General features: G+C 32.6%; 7 protein-coding genes across 8 annotated transcripts; 3 read left to right on the forward strand and 4 right to left on the reverse strand.

The window, feature by feature from the left end:
• The first annotated feature begins 233 nt into the window (after positions 1-233).
• LOC113796324 (divalent-cation tolerance protein CutA-like) lies at positions 234-4,641 on the forward strand. 2 transcript variants are annotated; one of them, XM_075820320.1, is made up of 4 exons: positions 234-801; positions 918-1,201; positions 1,266-1,464; positions 4,380-4,641. In XM_075820320.1, exons 2-4 carry the CDS (start codon positions 1,017-1,019, stop codon positions 4,446-4,448), a joined length of 453 nt encoding a protein of 150 aa, XP_075676435.1. In that variant the 5' UTR covers positions 234-801; positions 918-1,016; the 3' UTR covers positions 4,449-4,641. The 2 variants fall into 2 exon arrangements, with proteins under 2 accessions (XP_075676435.1, XP_075676434.1); XM_075820319.1 differs by having other exon boundaries at positions 234-771.
• LOC113789464 (uncharacterized) lies at positions 1,540-4,456 on the reverse strand. Its single transcript, XM_075820312.1, has one exon. It carries the CDS (start codon positions 3,950-3,952, stop codon positions 1,634-1,636), a length of 2,319 nt encoding a protein of 772 aa, XP_075676427.1. The 5' UTR covers positions 3,953-4,456; the 3' UTR covers positions 1,540-1,633.
• A 733-nt stretch (positions 4,642-5,374) lies between the features above and the next one.
• Positions 5,375-6,179, reverse strand: LOC113796325 (fatty acid-binding protein). Its single transcript, XM_027346572.2, has 2 exons — positions 5,646-6,179; positions 5,375-5,574 (listed from the first exon to the last, which is right to left on the reverse strand). The coding sequence occupies exons 1-2, from the start codon at positions 5,988-5,990 to the stop codon at positions 5,524-5,526; spliced, it is 396 nt and encodes a 131-aa protein (XP_027202373.1). The 5' UTR covers positions 5,991-6,179; the 3' UTR covers positions 5,375-5,523.
• An 871-nt stretch (positions 6,180-7,050) lies between these two features.
• Positions 7,051-7,907, reverse strand: LOC113796322 (selenoprotein F). The gene is made up of 4 exons (XM_027346570.2): positions 7,776-7,907; positions 7,512-7,718; positions 7,378-7,438; positions 7,051-7,324 (listed from the first exon to the last, which is right to left on the reverse strand). The coding sequence occupies exons 1-4, from the start codon at positions 7,782-7,784 to the stop codon at positions 7,146-7,148; spliced, it is 456 nt and encodes a 151-aa protein (XP_027202371.1). The 5' UTR covers positions 7,785-7,907; the 3' UTR covers positions 7,051-7,145.
• Positions 7,908-8,260: 353 nt separating this feature from the next.
• LOC113796321 (F-box only protein 8-like) lies at positions 8,261-9,597 on the forward strand. Its single transcript, XM_027346569.2, has 3 exons — positions 8,261-8,397; positions 8,460-8,725; positions 8,789-9,597. The coding sequence occupies exons 1-3, from the start codon at positions 8,307-8,309 to the stop codon at positions 9,440-9,442; spliced, it is 1,011 nt and encodes a 336-aa protein (XP_027202370.2). The 5' UTR covers positions 8,261-8,306; the 3' UTR covers positions 9,443-9,597.
• Positions 9,598-9,599: 2 nt separating this feature from the next.
• Mon1 (vacuolar fusion protein MON1 homolog) lies at positions 9,600-12,000 on the reverse strand. Its single transcript, XM_027346565.2, has 3 exons — positions 11,110-12,000; positions 10,160-11,037; positions 9,600-10,103 (listed from the first exon to the last, which is right to left on the reverse strand). The coding sequence occupies exons 1-3, from the start codon at positions 11,990-11,992 to the stop codon at positions 9,708-9,710; spliced, it is 2,157 nt and encodes a 718-aa protein (XP_027202366.2). The 5' UTR covers positions 11,993-12,000; the 3' UTR covers positions 9,600-9,707.
• Positions 12,001-12,547: 547 nt separating this feature from the next.
• On the forward strand, positions 12,548-15,900 carry LOC113796311 (uncharacterized). The gene is made up of 5 exons (XM_027346553.2): positions 12,548-13,214; positions 13,301-13,756; positions 13,815-13,918; positions 14,057-14,913; positions 15,259-15,900. Exons 1-5 carry the CDS (start codon positions 13,050-13,052, stop codon positions 15,849-15,851), a joined length of 2,175 nt encoding a protein of 724 aa, XP_027202354.2. The 5' UTR covers positions 12,548-13,049; the 3' UTR covers positions 15,852-15,900.
• The last annotated feature ends 15 nt before the right edge of the window (positions 15,901-15,915 follow it).

Here is a 15,915-nt window from a genome sequence, read left to right on the forward strand (position 1 = left end):
AGCAATCATCAAATGATACAAACAAAAAGAGATACTCTGCTTGACTTGCTGGCCGGTCGTGTTTGATGATTCGAATGTGTGTGGTGATTGAATGGCTCACACTAACACAAACAGGACTTGTATATGCCTGGTGATGTGTCTACGTTTGTGTGTTTCACTTCTCTGGCCAATATCAATGATCATAGTGGTGGTGGTTGGTTGGTTACTTGGTGCATTTCGCACGTTTAAGCTCGAAACACAGAATGTGTGTGGACTCAACTAAATTTGGGGTGGTGGTGGTGCTTTGACTTTGAAAAAATCAAATGAATCGAATGGCTGCACTGTTGCTGGCCGCCAGCCACTGCTGCTGTTTGATGTGTGTTGTGCTGGTGATATCGACTTTCTCCTCAATCAAAAACGAAAAACAGATCTTGTCTCTCAACTTTCGGCTGGATCATTTCAGGCCATTCATCACTATCATCAATGAAATTTGAATTGCAAAAATTAGCGGCAAAAGCTCAAGTCAACACAGACTTGATTCCTATTTGATCAAATCAATTTGGTTTTGTTTATTTATTTATTTACAAATTTCAACCAAATACAACAGATGTGTGTTTGGTTGGTTGGTTGTGAATTGATTTATTCGATGATTAACGATGAGGATGATCATCATCATCATTTCCTTTTGGCATGAACAAAATCCAAATTACCATTTTTAATACCACTGACTGACTGTCCTTGACTTGTATCTGATGATGAGATCCAGAGAACAGCGACATCAACCACATGGAGGTCAGTAAACCATCATAATTCAATTAGAGGGTAATTTAGCAATCTCAACGATTTTCATTATCTTTTTCCTCTCTCTCCATTCTAAAAATAACTTAAATAATTTTTCGAAATATTTTTCCATTCGATGCCGTGTTGATACTGTGTAGGTTGTTCATATCATTTTATCCAATGATGATGATGAATTTATATGATGCATTTCTTATTCTGATTGTGTCTATTCGATGATCATCATCAACATTGATTGAATGTCTAGAATTTTGTTATCATCGCTATTACTGTCATCGTTTCGAATTTCGAACTTTGCTGCTTGCCATTATTGTTCGGCAACAACAAGCGTGAATAGCAATCATAAAATGTCAAACGAATCGTCCAAATATTCGATCGGTTATGTGACAATTTCGAATGCCGAAAAAGCAAAAGAACTAGCAATGTAAGTTTCCCAAACGAAAGATTTATTTCTCACACAACATTGATTTGATTAATCAAACAAACAGGAAATTGGTTAATGAAAACAAAGTTGCCTGTGTAAATATAGTACCGACAATAACATCAATTTATCGATGGGAAAATAAACTTGAAGTGGACGACGAATCATTGATGATATTGAAAACACGAACCGATGCTATTGATGAATTGATTCAATTTATTCGCCAAAATCATCCATATTCAGTGCCAGAAATTATATTCACACCAGTAAGGCAATCGATTTCTAAATCAGAACAAAATAATGATTATTATTTGTTAACACACGAAACAAACAAGAGAACGGAGGTTTTGCAACACGTTTTATTTAGACAAAATGCATTAGTTTTTATAGCAAAAAATTAAGATTGTTCGAAAAACGAACAATATGAAATCGAACTTAGTTCGATGGAGGAACTATTTTATAATGGTAATTCAACAATTTTGCCCGCCACAAAAGAGTAAGACAACGAAGAAATGGATTATAACGAAAAGTAACAATGGCCGAACTTGGTTGATCATCTCGATTAGATTTGAAGAAACAAGGTTTAACGCCAAAAAACTTTGATACCGATAACGAGCGATAGAATATATTGGCTGGATTTGAAAAACCAAGGTTACTATACACAGAAGCGGAAGTATCGGGAATATGCTTTAAAAAACGATCTTTTTTCACATTAGGTTCGAACAATAAATTATCCATGTAAGAAACCCCTGAGAGAGTCCTACGAAAATAAGCATCCGAAATAGGAGAAGCAAAACGATTGACCACCTCTTCTTCGACATTAACTTCATTAAAATTATTATTATCGATCTCTTTAGAAGATGCTACTGATCCATAATAAATGTCACCGAATTTCAATTTCCATTTCAAAGATTTGGATGGACCAATTTTAGTGATACGATGAAGCATGTCGGTTCCGATAATTAAATCACAATAAGAAAGAACAGATATTACATATGCATCGATAGTGACACTAATCTTGTCCAAACGAAGATTAACTGAAACTTTTTCTTTCGACCATATAACGGAACCACCAGCGAAACCAGAAAGACAAATAGGATTATCCGGAAAACAATTGAATTTATCGACAAGATTTTCACGAATTAATGTGTACGGCGAACAAGTGTCGATCCAAACCATACATTTACTTCCATTTAAATTGATCAAAAACGCGGGACGCTCTGAAGTTGTTGAAGTTGAAGCTGCTCCATCATAACGAGCTACCAACGTTCGATCAGGAATAGTAGTTACAGAAGATTCTGACGATTCTGACGGATCAATAGGATCGGCTGACGAAAACGGATAAACTGAAATGGAAGCCACAGTAGAAGATAACGATCGTAACGAAGCTGCAGCAGCAGAAATTTCAGAACGATTTAATGATAACGGTGGAATGGTTGACGATGATGAAGAAGGTAACGAAGACAATAACGATGACGATTGTGTGACAGACGAAGAAGACGAAGGAAACGAAGACGGTGCGGAAGGCAGCGGTAATGACGATGACTGATAGGAAGAAGGATAATTGAAGCGATTATTCGGATTTTCGATGAGACGAACTTTATGAAGTACAGTCGGATGATTACAGTGGCAGATAGAACAACGAATAGATAAAGCATGAGGACAGGAAGACGAAAGATGACCAGGAGAAATACATTTGAAACACAATCTACGGGCGAGTATAATTCTTCTTTTTTCTTCTGTTGATACAGATGAAGAACAATCTGCTGAAGCATGAGAACCATTACAAAAGATGCAGCATACCGAAAAAGCTGCTGCGACAGTAGTCGGACGAACAGAATCACGTCGTTCGAAGGTATCCAAACATAAAGCAGACTTATACAATTTTTCCAATTTGGCAACCAATTGAACGAACGATTCGACATGTGCCAGTTTTTCACGAAGTTGTCGTCCACAACGCCACAATACTTCCTTAACCAATGAATTCGATCGAGATACGTAAGCTGCACCAAGGCTGTTAGCAGCACTAGAAATTCGACGAACTTCATTAAGCATGATTTCGATTTTCGACGATTCGAATGATGTGTTCACGTAAACGATAGAACGGATACGCTTCAATAAATACTCGTCAGCTTTCTTAGGATCGCCATAATAAGCATTTAACGAGATCCAAATAGAACGAAGAGTTTGGCCTTGCCTAACAAGGTCCATAGCTCTGTCCTTAGCATCATTTTCAAGTACCTTAAGAAGTAGATTGCGCTTCTTCGATTCCATTAGATTCGGATTGTTGATGACTTCGTCTTCAAATGAGATTTTAAACGGATGCCAGTTCAAAACGTTACCATCAAAGGTTAAAAGATCGGAAGCACGGACATTCATAGGATAAGATGGATTGGTGGAATTTTCATCGATAGAATTGCTAGCATTCATAACAGGAGTCGAAGCCTGGACAGTATTCGGAATATTTAAAAAATCTTCAATTTCTTCATCGATGATCGATATAGCACTTAATGTGTTTTTGGTTTGTTCCAAAGAGATTAAAGCTGATATCTTTTGTTTGTACAAATCGTCTTTTGATTTTTGTTCATCATAATCATCGGGGGAAGCAGCTAAGCATTTTTCACTGATTATGTCGTATTCTCTTTGCAGATTAATCAGATCTTCTAACGAAAGACTTATAGTCTGATTACATGCTTTCGAGATTTTTATACGAATTATTTTACGACGAGAAACGTCTGATTGAATGCTAGACATAGTTATAACGATAAAGACAAAATGATGACGACTAAACGATAGTGATACGGGTGATAAAAATATGTACGATTGAAACGAAAACCAAAAAGATGCTGAAATGAAAAGAACTTCAAACGATAAGACGAGAAACCAATTCTGAACGATAATTAACCAAGAATAAACGAAGATGAGACGAAGAATACGAGATTAAACGAAGATTAAGAAAACGAAAACGAAAATATTTTAACCTCAAAAAAGAAAATTTGTTAACACACGAAACAAACAAGAGAACGGAGGTTTTGCAACACGTTTTATTTAGACAAAATGCATTAGTTTTTATAGCAAAAAATTAAGATTGTTCGAAAAACGAACAATATGAAATCGAACTTAGTTCGATGGAGGAACTATTTTATAATGGTAATTCAACATTATTTTTTAATTAATTTAGATTACAAACGGAAATCCTGATTACTTGAAATGGATTTCATCTTCGGTCAAACTTTCCAATGAACCATGAACTATGAATCAATCAATTAAGCTTCGTTTATCCAGCGATGGTGGTGGCCGATAAAATTTGAATGGATATTTTTTATTTTTGATAATGCCACGATTCAAGTCTTCATAACGTGTACCATAACCCCCTTTATAGCCTTTTTCATATAATAATTGTACCATTGGGTTTATTGGAAAATAAAGTGTTACAAATTCTACATCGCCATTGAATAACCGTGGTTTGGACGACGACGATGATTTCTCTTTATTACATTGACCACCATTATAGCACAGCAATGATAATATTAATAACAACAATGTTGATCCTTTCATCATTCTGTATGGCTTGATGATCGTCTGAACATTTGAAAACTTGTTCAATTTGGTCAAGTTTCGTCGTCGTCACTCAACAACGCATCATTAATCATCTATGTCACCCATATTTTTAGGTATTCCTGTTTGTTTGGTTTGTTTGTTTCTCTTTTTTTTGTTTGAAATTTTGAATTTGCATTCGGAAAAGAATCGATTCATTTGAAGAATGGTTATCCATTGCATTTGAATTTTATTTTACTAAAAAATATTGTGGTTGTTGACAAATCATCGTCATCCCTACACTATAAATTATCGATGGATTGGCCATTAACGTAATAAACAAACAAACATTATTTTATCGATATTTTTCTCTCTTTGGTTTGTTGTTGTTGTTGACTTTTCTGTGTTGTTTTCACTTTCGATGATGATGATTGTGATTATTATGCTGATTCGATGAAAGAAGAGAACGAAAAAGAAAGAGAAAAACAACAGTTTTTCCTCATACAGTTATCATTCTGGGTACATCAAGCATTTATTTATTTTGAAACGAAATGTCATCCTCAACTTTCGTCCTCGAACTTTTTTGTTTTTCGAATCTTTTTTCCGAAATAGAAAAAATACAGTATAACACCCGAAGAAAAACATTTTGGAATTTTTAATTCAATTTTTATTTTTTTCAAAATTGACTCGTACAAAAAAAGACAACCAAAAAAATGAAAAGGGCTAAAGGAAAATTTTTCGAATGATTGACTGGATAGTCGTCCATCATCGTTGCGATCAAAATGTGTTTAAATGCGTTTGTAGGTTCGAACCGAAGTGACACCATCACAGGACGCAGTCTAAATAAATGCCGGGATTGATTCATTGTGAATGACGTCAGGATTAGAAAATTTAGCAAAGCAGAACTTACCACAACAACTTCATCGCCGTTGAATTCGCGAACAATTTTGACTTCTTTATCGCCGAATTGTGTTTGAACAAATTTATTATCTCCATCTTTATTGATAACAGTTTTGACTCGTTTACCATCGGCACGATCTTCTTCAAATTCTTCGCCCAATTTGAATTTGATTTCGGTATTTTTGAATGTGCTCAACGATCGGAAAACATATTGGTCATTTTCCTTGGCCACTTCGAATGTTGGTTTCAATGTTTTAGCTGCTGTTTTCACCATAAAACCGACGCCCAATTTGTCGAGAAATTCATCGAATTTTTCCGATTTTTCCAATTTATATTTGCCTTCGATACTTGCCATTTTGTTTGTTTGTTGGATTGATTAATTGTTTGAGGATCAAATTTTATTCAAAAGTTGGATATGAGAAATGAAATGAACAAAATAATGTTTTAGCAATGTGAATCTGCTATACGACTATGGTGACTTTATATTGGTTCGTTCGAATGTTCGTTGACGAAAACGCTATCCTCTGCTAGGAGTTTTTACGCGTTTTCTTCCAATTCGATATTGTGGGCGAACTAACAGAAAAAGATAGCGGTTTTTTCGAACAATACGAACGTGATGCCATACGCGTTTCCTCCCAGCCAGCCAGCCAGCCAGCTAGTTAGTTAGTTGCCTCGCCCGGCCAATCGGCAAACTGATACCATTATCATCATCATCATTCATGTAAAGGTTTTCGTAACATGATGAATGAATGATGGAATGAAGGAATGCCGAGTACACCACTTGTAATCAAATTCGAATTGATAAAACTTCCATCCGCCCAACCACCACTAATGATATGAGTTAGTGATAAAATAAATGCTGATATAACAGTATTTTATTTTTCTTTGCAAATCACATAATTCTTTTGAATAATGGCTTCCAATGTTACTAAACTTTTCTATATAACTAATGATGGGCATCAATTACACAAGATATTTGGATGGTGTCTGTGTGTGATTAATATATGTCACCAATGTTAATGATGGATTGAATTTTGAATGTTGAATGTTCAAAGTTCAATAACCAAAACAAAAACCAATATTCGAAATATTCAATTTCTCTCATCATTTTTTTTCTCCAACAACAATATCTATTCATTGTTCGACCAAACAAACATACATATGTAAGGTTGTTTCTTGGATTTGTTTTTATCAAATCAATCAATCAATCAATCCCCACCCTTCTCTGTCTATTCAGATACACGATAGACTTTGAACCTTTTTGGCACACTGCAATCGGACATTGTCGGATCATATTAGCAGCAATGGGATACATGTAACGATTTTTCTAGAAAATCTTTTATTCGATCAATGCTGTAATGATCAGATTACAAACAAACATCACTAATTCATTACAAATCAGGTACAAAGAGAGATGGGTAGTGTCAATTCATTTATTCATCATAATTGTGCCATAAATAGATTGATGTAAGAGAAAAGATAAATAAACAAACAAAAGGACAAAGGTTATTTAGGATAATAAATGTTGATCAAGAAATTCTTCAATGGTGTCGGTATCCCATTTTTGTATATTCAATTCATCAACAACATCATGATGTTCATTCAATAATTTCAGTATGGGCAGTATACCACGAACAAATTTTATTTTTAGATTTGAATATTTCTTCGATTTATCACCACGAATGAATGCTAATACAACACAAACACAATTATCATCATTCTACATTTCACCAATCACTTACCTTTGATTTGGGGAAAATTTGCAATGTTACATTCACAATATTCTAGTCGAGCAAACGAATACTGCAGTGGTAGAAATGAAAACCAAACATCAATTCATTTATCAATCAATCTATTTTAATCATTTAAATCTTACCTTTTTCGAATTATCGGAATCATCTTGACGACAACATTTCATACAGGAATCTTTTAAACTGTCCAGTTCAAATTTTGTCAATTCAGAACATCGATTACAATATAATTCGGAAGGATTGTATCCAATTTGATGACATTCATCATCGCTCAACTTTTCGCTACAAATCGATCCAACAATCACAGATAGCAAACAACCAAACAGATAAGCCTGTCATATTGAAAAAACTCATTAGATTTTACCTTGAAATAAACAATTTAATCTTACGGGATTCATTTTTGCTAAGTTTGAAAATATGAGACCAAAATTATAAAATTATCATCTTACAAAACACGTCAAATAATTAAAATTTCTAATTCTACTTTGATGGTACATTCAAATGGAAATAGTTGCAACCTAATCAAAATAAAATCTGATTTGAATGTTTTTTCTCACAGTTGAATTTTCATCCGTTAGATGACGCTCGAAAAGAGAATTCATATGACTCGTATTTGTTTGTTTTTTGACATCATCATTATTAATGACAGTGATATTTACCTTGTTACTTTCTCTTATTTTCTTTTTCTTAAAAAAGTGTGTTAACTGATTGAAGGTAAACAATTCAATCAATCAATAACTAATGGTTATAATCATTATTATTGATTGATATCAAAACAACCACATCAACAAGGGACTATCATCGTTTGCTCAGTCTGTTATATGGATTGTGATTTCCATTCCATAATCGCAATATTGTTGTGTTTATAAATATTTTTGTTGTTGAAATACATACATTTATCATCATTCAAATCAAATCAAATGGGACAAACTTTGCGAAGCATTTCGAATAGTTTTAACAATAGCAATACAACAGGCAAAAATGACAATAATCCTCATAATGAATTAGATAGTAAGAAAAGTATTGATTGCCATTTATCATTATTTAATTGTTTCCTTCTAATTATTATGAAGAACTTCCAGATTTAGCATCATGGCCACCAGAACTAAGCTTAAATGTATTGAAAAATTTGAATGCAACCGAACTTTGTCTTGCTGCATGTGTTTGGAATGAATTGGGACGTGATGATCTATTATGGCAATCCTTATGTCATTCTGAATGGCCATATACATCTGTTTATTTTCGCAATGGAGATAAAAGACCATTAGATTTTTCCTATCATAAATTATATCTCACATTGGATGAAGCTACCGTCACGTTCAATGCTGATTGTCATCTGGTAAGATTTGAATTTTGTTTTTGAATTTGATCAGAAAATGACGGTTCTTCTCCAAAATGACAGGGAATGAATTATTTTTTCAAAAATAATCTTATCGATGATGATGCTGGTGAAATAGCCAAATTGTTTTTCCGTGCAAAACCATTGGATCGTACCCAGATTCGTCGTTACATACAATCCGATCTCGATGTCCTTGATCATCTAATCAAATTATTTGATTTTTCTGAACAAAAATTGCCAGACGCATTACGGCACTATTTTTCAGTGTTGGAAGTACCAAGTCGATATGATCATTATCTTCATAAAATTGTTGAAAAATTTGCTTTACGTTATGTTCAATGTAATCAATCATCATCGTCGAATCGATCAATACTGATTCATACTTCGGAAACGATTTATGTGCTTTGTTTCTCCCTGATAATGCTTTCGGCTGATCTATATAATCCACAGATTAAGAATAAAATGTCTAAACGTGAATTCATACGAAATGTTCGCCGTGCATTACGTGTGCAGGACGATGAATTCTATGGCCATCTTTATGATGATGTTTATCTTCGTGGTCATATTGCACATGGTGAAAATTATAATCATAATTTACTACCAAAATCATCATTCTCATCATTTGGCCATCATGCATTTGGATATAATCATCACCAACAACAACAGCAGCAGCATCTCCATCATCAACCACCACCTCGTTTTCATATGATTCATTAGTGATAACTTCAATCATTATAATTACTATCTAGTCACATGCATTTTCAATGTAAAACAACAATTGTTTAAAAACATGAAAACATTGTTATTTTTTCGAAAAATAGATTTTTTGTTGTTTTTCCCTGTTATAAAACAATTTTATTAATTGGACTAAATCTTCAATTGGAAAAAAAATATTAATAATCAAAGGACATGCCATCAAGAGGAAGAAGAATAAGGGAAAAAATGATTACAATAGTTGATGTAGATTTGAAAAAAGATAGATTCAATTATCTTTGATAATTAATTTATCCTCTTCCTTTTTGAACCATTTAATGAATGTATCAACCGTTTCAAGTGCCGATTGTTTGGTGACAAAGCCATCGAATTGTGCATATAATTGAAATGATGCCGTTTGCCATCCTAACAATGCACATTGTTCTTTCATACTGCGTAGCCATAATGTTTTCAATGATGATCGTTGCATACGTTCAATGAGATAATAATTAAGCATTGAAAATTCTGTTTGTATACTTGATTGCCATACAATACAGTGTCGAGGTGTTTGATGTAATAAATATTGTAGATGTGGTTGTCCCAATTCCGTTATATTCGATCCTAATCCAATCATCGGTTCGGTTAAACGAATCTGATCCAATTTGAAATTTATTGTTTCCTTTACCTTTAATAAAAATTGTTAAATTTTGAATATTTTCAAATCATTTGAGTCAAATTTACCTGGCGACATTTTTCAAAATTATTATAATCAACATCCAAAAGAATAAGGCAATACTTTTTACTTAGATATGATATATGCGCATGAAGAAAACGATTAGCATCCACACGACTTAGACAAAGTGGAATCCATAATGTTTCAGTTGCACTAAGCAAACTATCCGAAGCTTTAATCAATGCATATAATAGCTGTATGTCCAGTGGACTGATACGAAATTTGTTGGTATGATTACATACTGAAATCAATTTTAGATTCTTAGACAATCTATTCATCGATTGTTCCACATGATGGTTATTATTCACTATTTGGTCTGATGGAACATTTTCTTTGGTTGATGATTCAAAACTTTCAAAAAGATCATTTGCAGTAGAATCATCTTCATCATTATCATCATCATCACTGGATACATTCGGATTGAAATGATTCCATTGAACATTTGAATCAAATTCAATTGGTAAACTATCACCGAAATCACTATTACAATCTAATTGTTCATCATCTTCAATATGAAATAATATGGAAAATACAATATCACTATTGATGGCCACCGATTGATTAATAATCATATTGATTTGTTCACGAAGATTCGGATTCATTATTGCTATCGGAACATAAACACGACTTAAAACATTCGGTCTATGATCATAAAAAAATATCATCGATGAGGCATTATGATGATCAGATGATGTCATATTTGATGATGATGGTGATGGTGAAGAACGAGGCATCGAAATTAATGATGAAGTATAAAATGATATTACATTATTGAAAATTCTGCCACCAGTTAGTTTATATCGTTTATTCTTATAGGTAGGAAATAATTCGGTAATCGGTGTTGTTATCGATTTCACTAGAATATCTAGTGTTTTGAAATCATTTTCTATGAAAAGAAGGGAAAAATGAAAATCGATAAAATAAAATGCAATTGCAAATTAACAAACGAAAAACATACTATGAATGATGCGTTTAAGATCATAAGTTGGTGCTTGTTGAAAAATGGATTTTAATTTTTTCAATGTTATTGTCGATACAATTTGTGCATGAATTTGATTGATTAATGTATATTGATCAAAACAGATTGATTGTCGACAAACCACAACAATAACTAATGGTGATCGAACAGCAAAATTAATATTCAAGCCATTTTTCGTACGAATCATTTTGAGCTGATCATTTTGCGTTTTGATCACATAATTTATCAATGCAACACATACACCCATCAATGTTGTTACATCTTGTCTACGTGAATAACAGTAAATTGGTTTTCCTGCTTCGCTCATAATCAATACATCGATATCGTTTCGATGAATGGAACTTTCATGCAAAAATGTTTTCAAATTCCAATCATTCGAAACGGTCATTTCTTCAATATTATCATTACTTTGAATAGATAATTTACTTTCGAATGATTTAGCAACCATATCTTCATCCACCAAATTTTTATTAACATTTTGTCCATCAGATTCTATGAAAATAGGTTCATTGCGATTCAGATTACTAGAATCATGTTTTGATGATGAATCATTTGAATTCGATAATGACCGAGATAATTCTATGGGATTGTCATCTTCATTATTGGTTATTGTTATATTACAAGTTGATTTTGTTGTTGTTGTTGTGGAATTCTTTTCAAACGACATAATCACATAAAATAAAAATAATGATGTCTCTTCGATCCATTCAAATTGGGAAAAATGGATCAATACAAATATATTGTAATTATATAATCTTGTAATCAATAGTTTGTTCAATTTAAGGAATGGAATGGTTTGAATATCAATTAATTTATTTATCGAAAAAAAGAAAGAAACACCAACTCCAAAAAATAAAAACATTTGACCATATCGAATCATATGGAAAATGATCATCATTTGGGTAGAAATGGTCGTCATTGAATATATTTTCAAATTTTTATTTTTTGAAATATTCTTTTCCTTCGATAATTGAAATAAAATTCATTGAAAATGAGCAAAAAATTTTACAGAATAAAAACTTATTTGCAAAACTTTATAAATTTAAATAGAAAATTGAGGGGAAGAGAATCTTAAAGGAATAACAATATTATACTCGATTTTACTGGATGTCAAGTTTTTTGTTGAGGAAAAAATGGACACATCCATCCAGGTAGTGTGTATCTAAGTAACCCGACAAGATAAATCGGTTTTTTTTGTTCTTAAAAACACAATATGGGTGGCCTTTTTCTGGTTCACTCGGAAATCGTTTATGTGAATAAAATCAATGATCAATATCGATGATGAATACTCGAAGATTGTTGTTGCATCCGGGATTTCAAAAAAATTATCAAAAATTTCAATCACAAAAACCAAAAAAAACAGAAAAAAAATTTCGTCTACATTTTGTTCTGCTTTTCTTAATCCACCACTACATTTCAAATAAGTTCGATTTGTGAATTCATGAAAAAATAGAAAAAAAGGAAAATTTTTGTTTTCATTTTTCTCGAATCTCTCTTGTTGATTTGGTCCGAGGACCACCACCAGAAAATAATATTGTTGCCACGGTTTTTAGCAGCAAAAGCAACCAAAGGAACAAATGGCCAAATGGCCAAATAAATAGTGCATCATTTTTTCATCCAAACATCATTCGAAAAGTTTTCTCAGTTGGTTGGGTTCACCCGCAACAACATTCGAACACTTTTTTTCTGGTTTCGAATCAATTTATGTTTGATTGATTGTTTAAAATTTTCGATTTATAACAACAAAACAAATTCAATCAAGCCAATATGTTTTAATTTTCGTTGATTTAATTGTTTTTCTTCTTCGTCTGGCCAAAATAACGATTTTCAATTAAAGCTAGCTTCAAGTTAATCTTCTTCCTCGTTTTTTTCCGGTGATTCTTTTTGTCAACTTGAGCAAATTCTTATCCAAATCGATAATGATGACTGATGATAATAATATTGGTTTAATCAAAATGAATCAGGATTTGGATGAGGAATCGATAAATGTTTCATCGGATGATACAAGATTATCGTCATCGTCGTCATCGTTATCGACATTATCATCATCATCATCGTCCGCATCAAACTTGACGAACTCAGAGGTTTGGGATTGATTTGTTTGATTGTTTTCATTTTGTTTTTGATTGATGACTAATCACTAATCTTTATCGTTTATGTTTTGGTCCAGATTGATGAAAAAAAATATACAATGTTACATGGGCAATATGTTGCCAATAATAATATTAGCACCACCAATGATAATGATAATGTCATCAATATTGCTTATGCAACGCCACCACCACCAAGATATCCACCATTCTCTCGTCATGATGTCAATAATAACAACAATAATTCGTTAACAACATCCACAACGACAGTTATTCATTATGGACAAATTCAATTACCTGGAATGATTTCCAATCAGAACAATATTCAAGAATCGAATAAAATACCCCCACACAATAGCCACCCTAATCATCATAATCATTCACAGTCATCGTCATCATCATCATCATCACATCACCACCATCATCAACACCAACATCATAATAATCAGCTCCATCATGTTGTTGATAATAGTGATCAAATGGATCAATTTGATCAAAATTATGAACAACAATTCGGTAATCGTCGTTATCGATCGGTAATTTAATTCATTTTCTTTGATTCACTTTATGATGATTTTTCGCATATTCGTTTAGCGACGTAATCGTACAACATTCAATGCCGATCAACTGGTTCAACTGGAACAAGCATTCGAAATAACACATTATCCTGATGTTAATATGCGTGAAGATTTAGCTAGGTATTTATTCGCTTTGAGAAAAATTCATTAAATTAATTTTAATTTTGATTTGATTTTCTTTAATTTTCTTTAATCTGATCTGGAAAAAATCTAATTGAATGTTGTGGATAAACTCATAATATTAATGAAATTGTAAAGCAAATTGAATCTTACCGAATCACGTGTACAAGTTTGGTTTCAAAATCGACGTGCAAAATGGCGTAAAACACAGGATAAAATTCCCAGACGAAGAGGTGCTGGTGATTCCTCTGTTGTTGATGGTGGTGATGGCATCAATAATGGTAAAAATAATGTCCGAACATCCAAAAAAATACGATCACCAAATGCTAATGAATGCCAACGACAAAGACAACAGCAACAACAACGGCCACAATCATTACCGTTACTGAAATCTCGTTATGAAAGTAATCATAATGATTATTTTATTGATAATCAAATCTGTCCAAGTCACTCGATGCCACAGCTTATCACAGCCACTATCAATAATAATAATTATTCCTCATCATCATCCTCATCATCATTTAATCCAATTATCAGCAATAATAATGATTTATCATCAAAAGATTCCACAGTAACAACCACAATGTTACAACATCAGAATAACATTTCATTATCATCTATTTTGCGAAGTGCTGGAATCACATCGGCCGAAATTGATGATGTTGGCAGTGATAATTTCGAACCAAATGGTCAAGATGGGGATAATGGTGAGCATGATGACAAAATGATGATTGAAAATAAAGTTGATTCACCATCATCACCTATTGCTACAACAACAAAATCCACAAACGATGATAATAGTGATGATATAATTGAAATTGAAAATGATGAACAAACGCAAAAACAGCAAATGGAAAAATCCGAAAATAATGATGGGAATAAGGATCAAGATGGACACGAACAAGACCAACAGCAACAGAATGGCCAAACTAATGAAACAAACCAAGCAAACAATAATAACGATGATGAGGAATGTTTCAATCAAATTAATAATGGTAATTTTTCATTCCAAGATTATATTGATGAATCATATGATTATTATTCATCATTCAATCAAAATAATCCGATAGATTTTTGTTCAGTATTACCGCAGCAGCAACAACAACAACTATTTCAGCAAATATTTAATTTAAATTTTGTAAAACATAATTATTATCAACATTATCACTTAGCAACCGTAGCAGAAATAGAAACACCATCAGCAGCAGCAATGAATTCTTGCCCCATAAATCAACAACAGCAATCATCATTGCACAATCCTACTCATCATTTACCCTTCAATTTTATTTATTCATCACCTTTTTTTTCTCTTTTTTATTCTGCTTTCATTCAATCAATAGCCTATCGACAACAACAACAAACAACATTGGAAATGTTTGAATATCCATCGGCATCGCCATCATCATCATTATTGTCATTATCAACACCAAAATTAGCCACAAATAATAATTCATTACAACAACAACAATATTATACGAATTATATTCCAAATAATTACTATAATTATTATAATCATCATAATCCATATCAATCCAATCACAGTACATTATCCTCAATCAATGGATTATCATTATCAGCATGTTCATCTGGTTGGTATAATCACCATAATAATCCTTTTCATCATCAACAACAACAACAAATACCATCATCATCATCATCATATCATCAATACGTTGCATATCCAAATCATTATTATCGACAACAACAACCCTATCAACAACAGCAACGACGTCTTGCAGTAACAACAACAACATATTCTGATCATAGTGTCGATTCTATAATTCGGTCATCATCATCATCGTCGACATCACCATCAATGATTGTTAAAAATGATGATGACAATCACAATGACAATGAAGATGGTGAAAAGGAAAAAAATATAAAATGTGAAAATTTGCTCAATATTGAACAATTGTCTGATATTATTGATTGATTTTTTGTTTTTGTTTTCAAAATAAATATTGACTTTGCCGCCTTTGAAATTTTATTTGAAAAAT

Source organism: Dermatophagoides pteronyssinus, unplaced genomic scaffold, assembly GCF_027571235.1.
Source record: "Dermatophagoides pteronyssinus isolate colony J.1.1.1.1 unplaced genomic scaffold, Derpt_VIB-CSIC_2022.12 sq0006, whole genome shotgun sequence".
NCBI lineage: Eukaryota > Metazoa > Arthropoda > Arachnida > Sarcoptiformes > Pyroglyphidae > Dermatophagoides > Dermatophagoides pteronyssinus.

What these genes read in the sequence shown, in the direction of transcription:
- LOC113796324 (XM_075820320.1), top strand. Translation starts at nt 1,017, where the DNA reads ATGTCTAGAATTTTGTTATCATCGCTATTACTGTCATCGTTTCGAATT. An exon ending in AAAGCAAAAGAACTAGCAAT is followed by an intron (nt 1,202 to 1,265) that starts GTAAGTTTCCCA and finishes TCAAACAAACAG; the next exon opens with GAAATTGGTTAATGAAAACA. An exon ending in CAGAAATTATATTCACACCA is followed by an intron (nt 1,465 to 4,379) that starts GTAAGGCAATCG and finishes TAATTAATTTAG; the next exon opens with ATTACAAACGGAAATCCTGA.
- LOC113789464 (XM_075820312.1), bottom strand. Translation starts at nt 3,952, where the DNA reads ATGTCTAGCATTCAATCAGACGTTTCTCGTCGTAAAATAATTCGTATA.
- LOC113796325 (XM_027346572.2), bottom strand. Translation starts at nt 5,990, where the DNA reads ATGGCAAGTATCGAAGGCAAATATAAATTGGAAAAATCGGAAAAATTC. An exon ending in ACGGCGATGAAGTTGTTGTG is followed by an intron (nt 5,575 to 5,645) that starts GTAAGTTCTGCT and finishes GCATTTATTTAG; the next exon opens with ACTGCGTCCTGTGATGGTGT.
- LOC113796322 (XM_027346570.2), bottom strand. An exon ending in ATTCCGATAATTCGAAAAAG is followed by an intron (nt 7,439 to 7,511) that starts GTAAGATTTAAA and finishes CTACCACTGCAG; the next exon opens with TATTCGTTTGCTCGACTAGA. An exon ending in AAATTTTCCCCAAATCAAAG is followed by an intron (nt 7,325 to 7,377) that starts GTAAGTGATTGG and finishes GTGTTGTATTAG; the next exon opens with CATTCATTCGTGGTGATAAA.
- LOC113796321 (XM_027346569.2), top strand. Translation starts at nt 8,307, where the DNA reads ATGGGACAAACTTTGCGAAGCATTTCGAATAGTTTTAACAATAGCAAT. An exon ending in TCCTCATAATGAATTAGATA is followed by an intron (nt 8,398 to 8,459) that starts GTAAGAAAAGTA and finishes ATTATTATGAAG; the next exon opens with AACTTCCAGATTTAGCATCA. An exon ending in TCAATGCTGATTGTCATCTG is followed by an intron (nt 8,726 to 8,788) that starts GTAAGATTTGAA and finishes CCAAAATGACAG; the next exon opens with GGAATGAATTATTTTTTCAA.
- Mon1 (XM_027346565.2), bottom strand. Translation starts at nt 11,992, where the DNA reads ATGTTTTTATTTTTTGGAGTTGGTGTTTCTTTCTTTTTTTCGATAAAT. An exon ending in TCTTAAACGCATCATTCATA is followed by an intron (nt 11,038 to 11,109) that starts GTATGTTTTTCG and finishes TTCTTTTCATAG; the next exon opens with AAAATGATTTCAAAACACTA. An exon ending in ATTTTGAAAAATGTCGCCAG is followed by an intron (nt 10,104 to 10,159) that starts GTAAATTTGACT and finishes TTTTTATTAAAG; the next exon opens with GTAAAGGAAACAATAAATTT.
- LOC113796311 (XM_027346553.2), top strand. Translation starts at nt 13,050, where the DNA reads ATGATGACTGATGATAATAATATTGGTTTAATCAAAATGAATCAGGAT. An exon ending in GTAATCGTCGTTATCGATCG is followed by an intron (nt 13,757 to 13,814) that starts GTAATTTAATTC and finishes ATATTCGTTTAG; the next exon opens with CGACGTAATCGTACAACATT. An exon ending in ATGCGTGAAGATTTAGCTAG is followed by an intron (nt 13,919 to 14,056) that starts GTATTTATTCGC and finishes GAAATTGTAAAG; the next exon opens with CAAATTGAATCTTACCGAAT.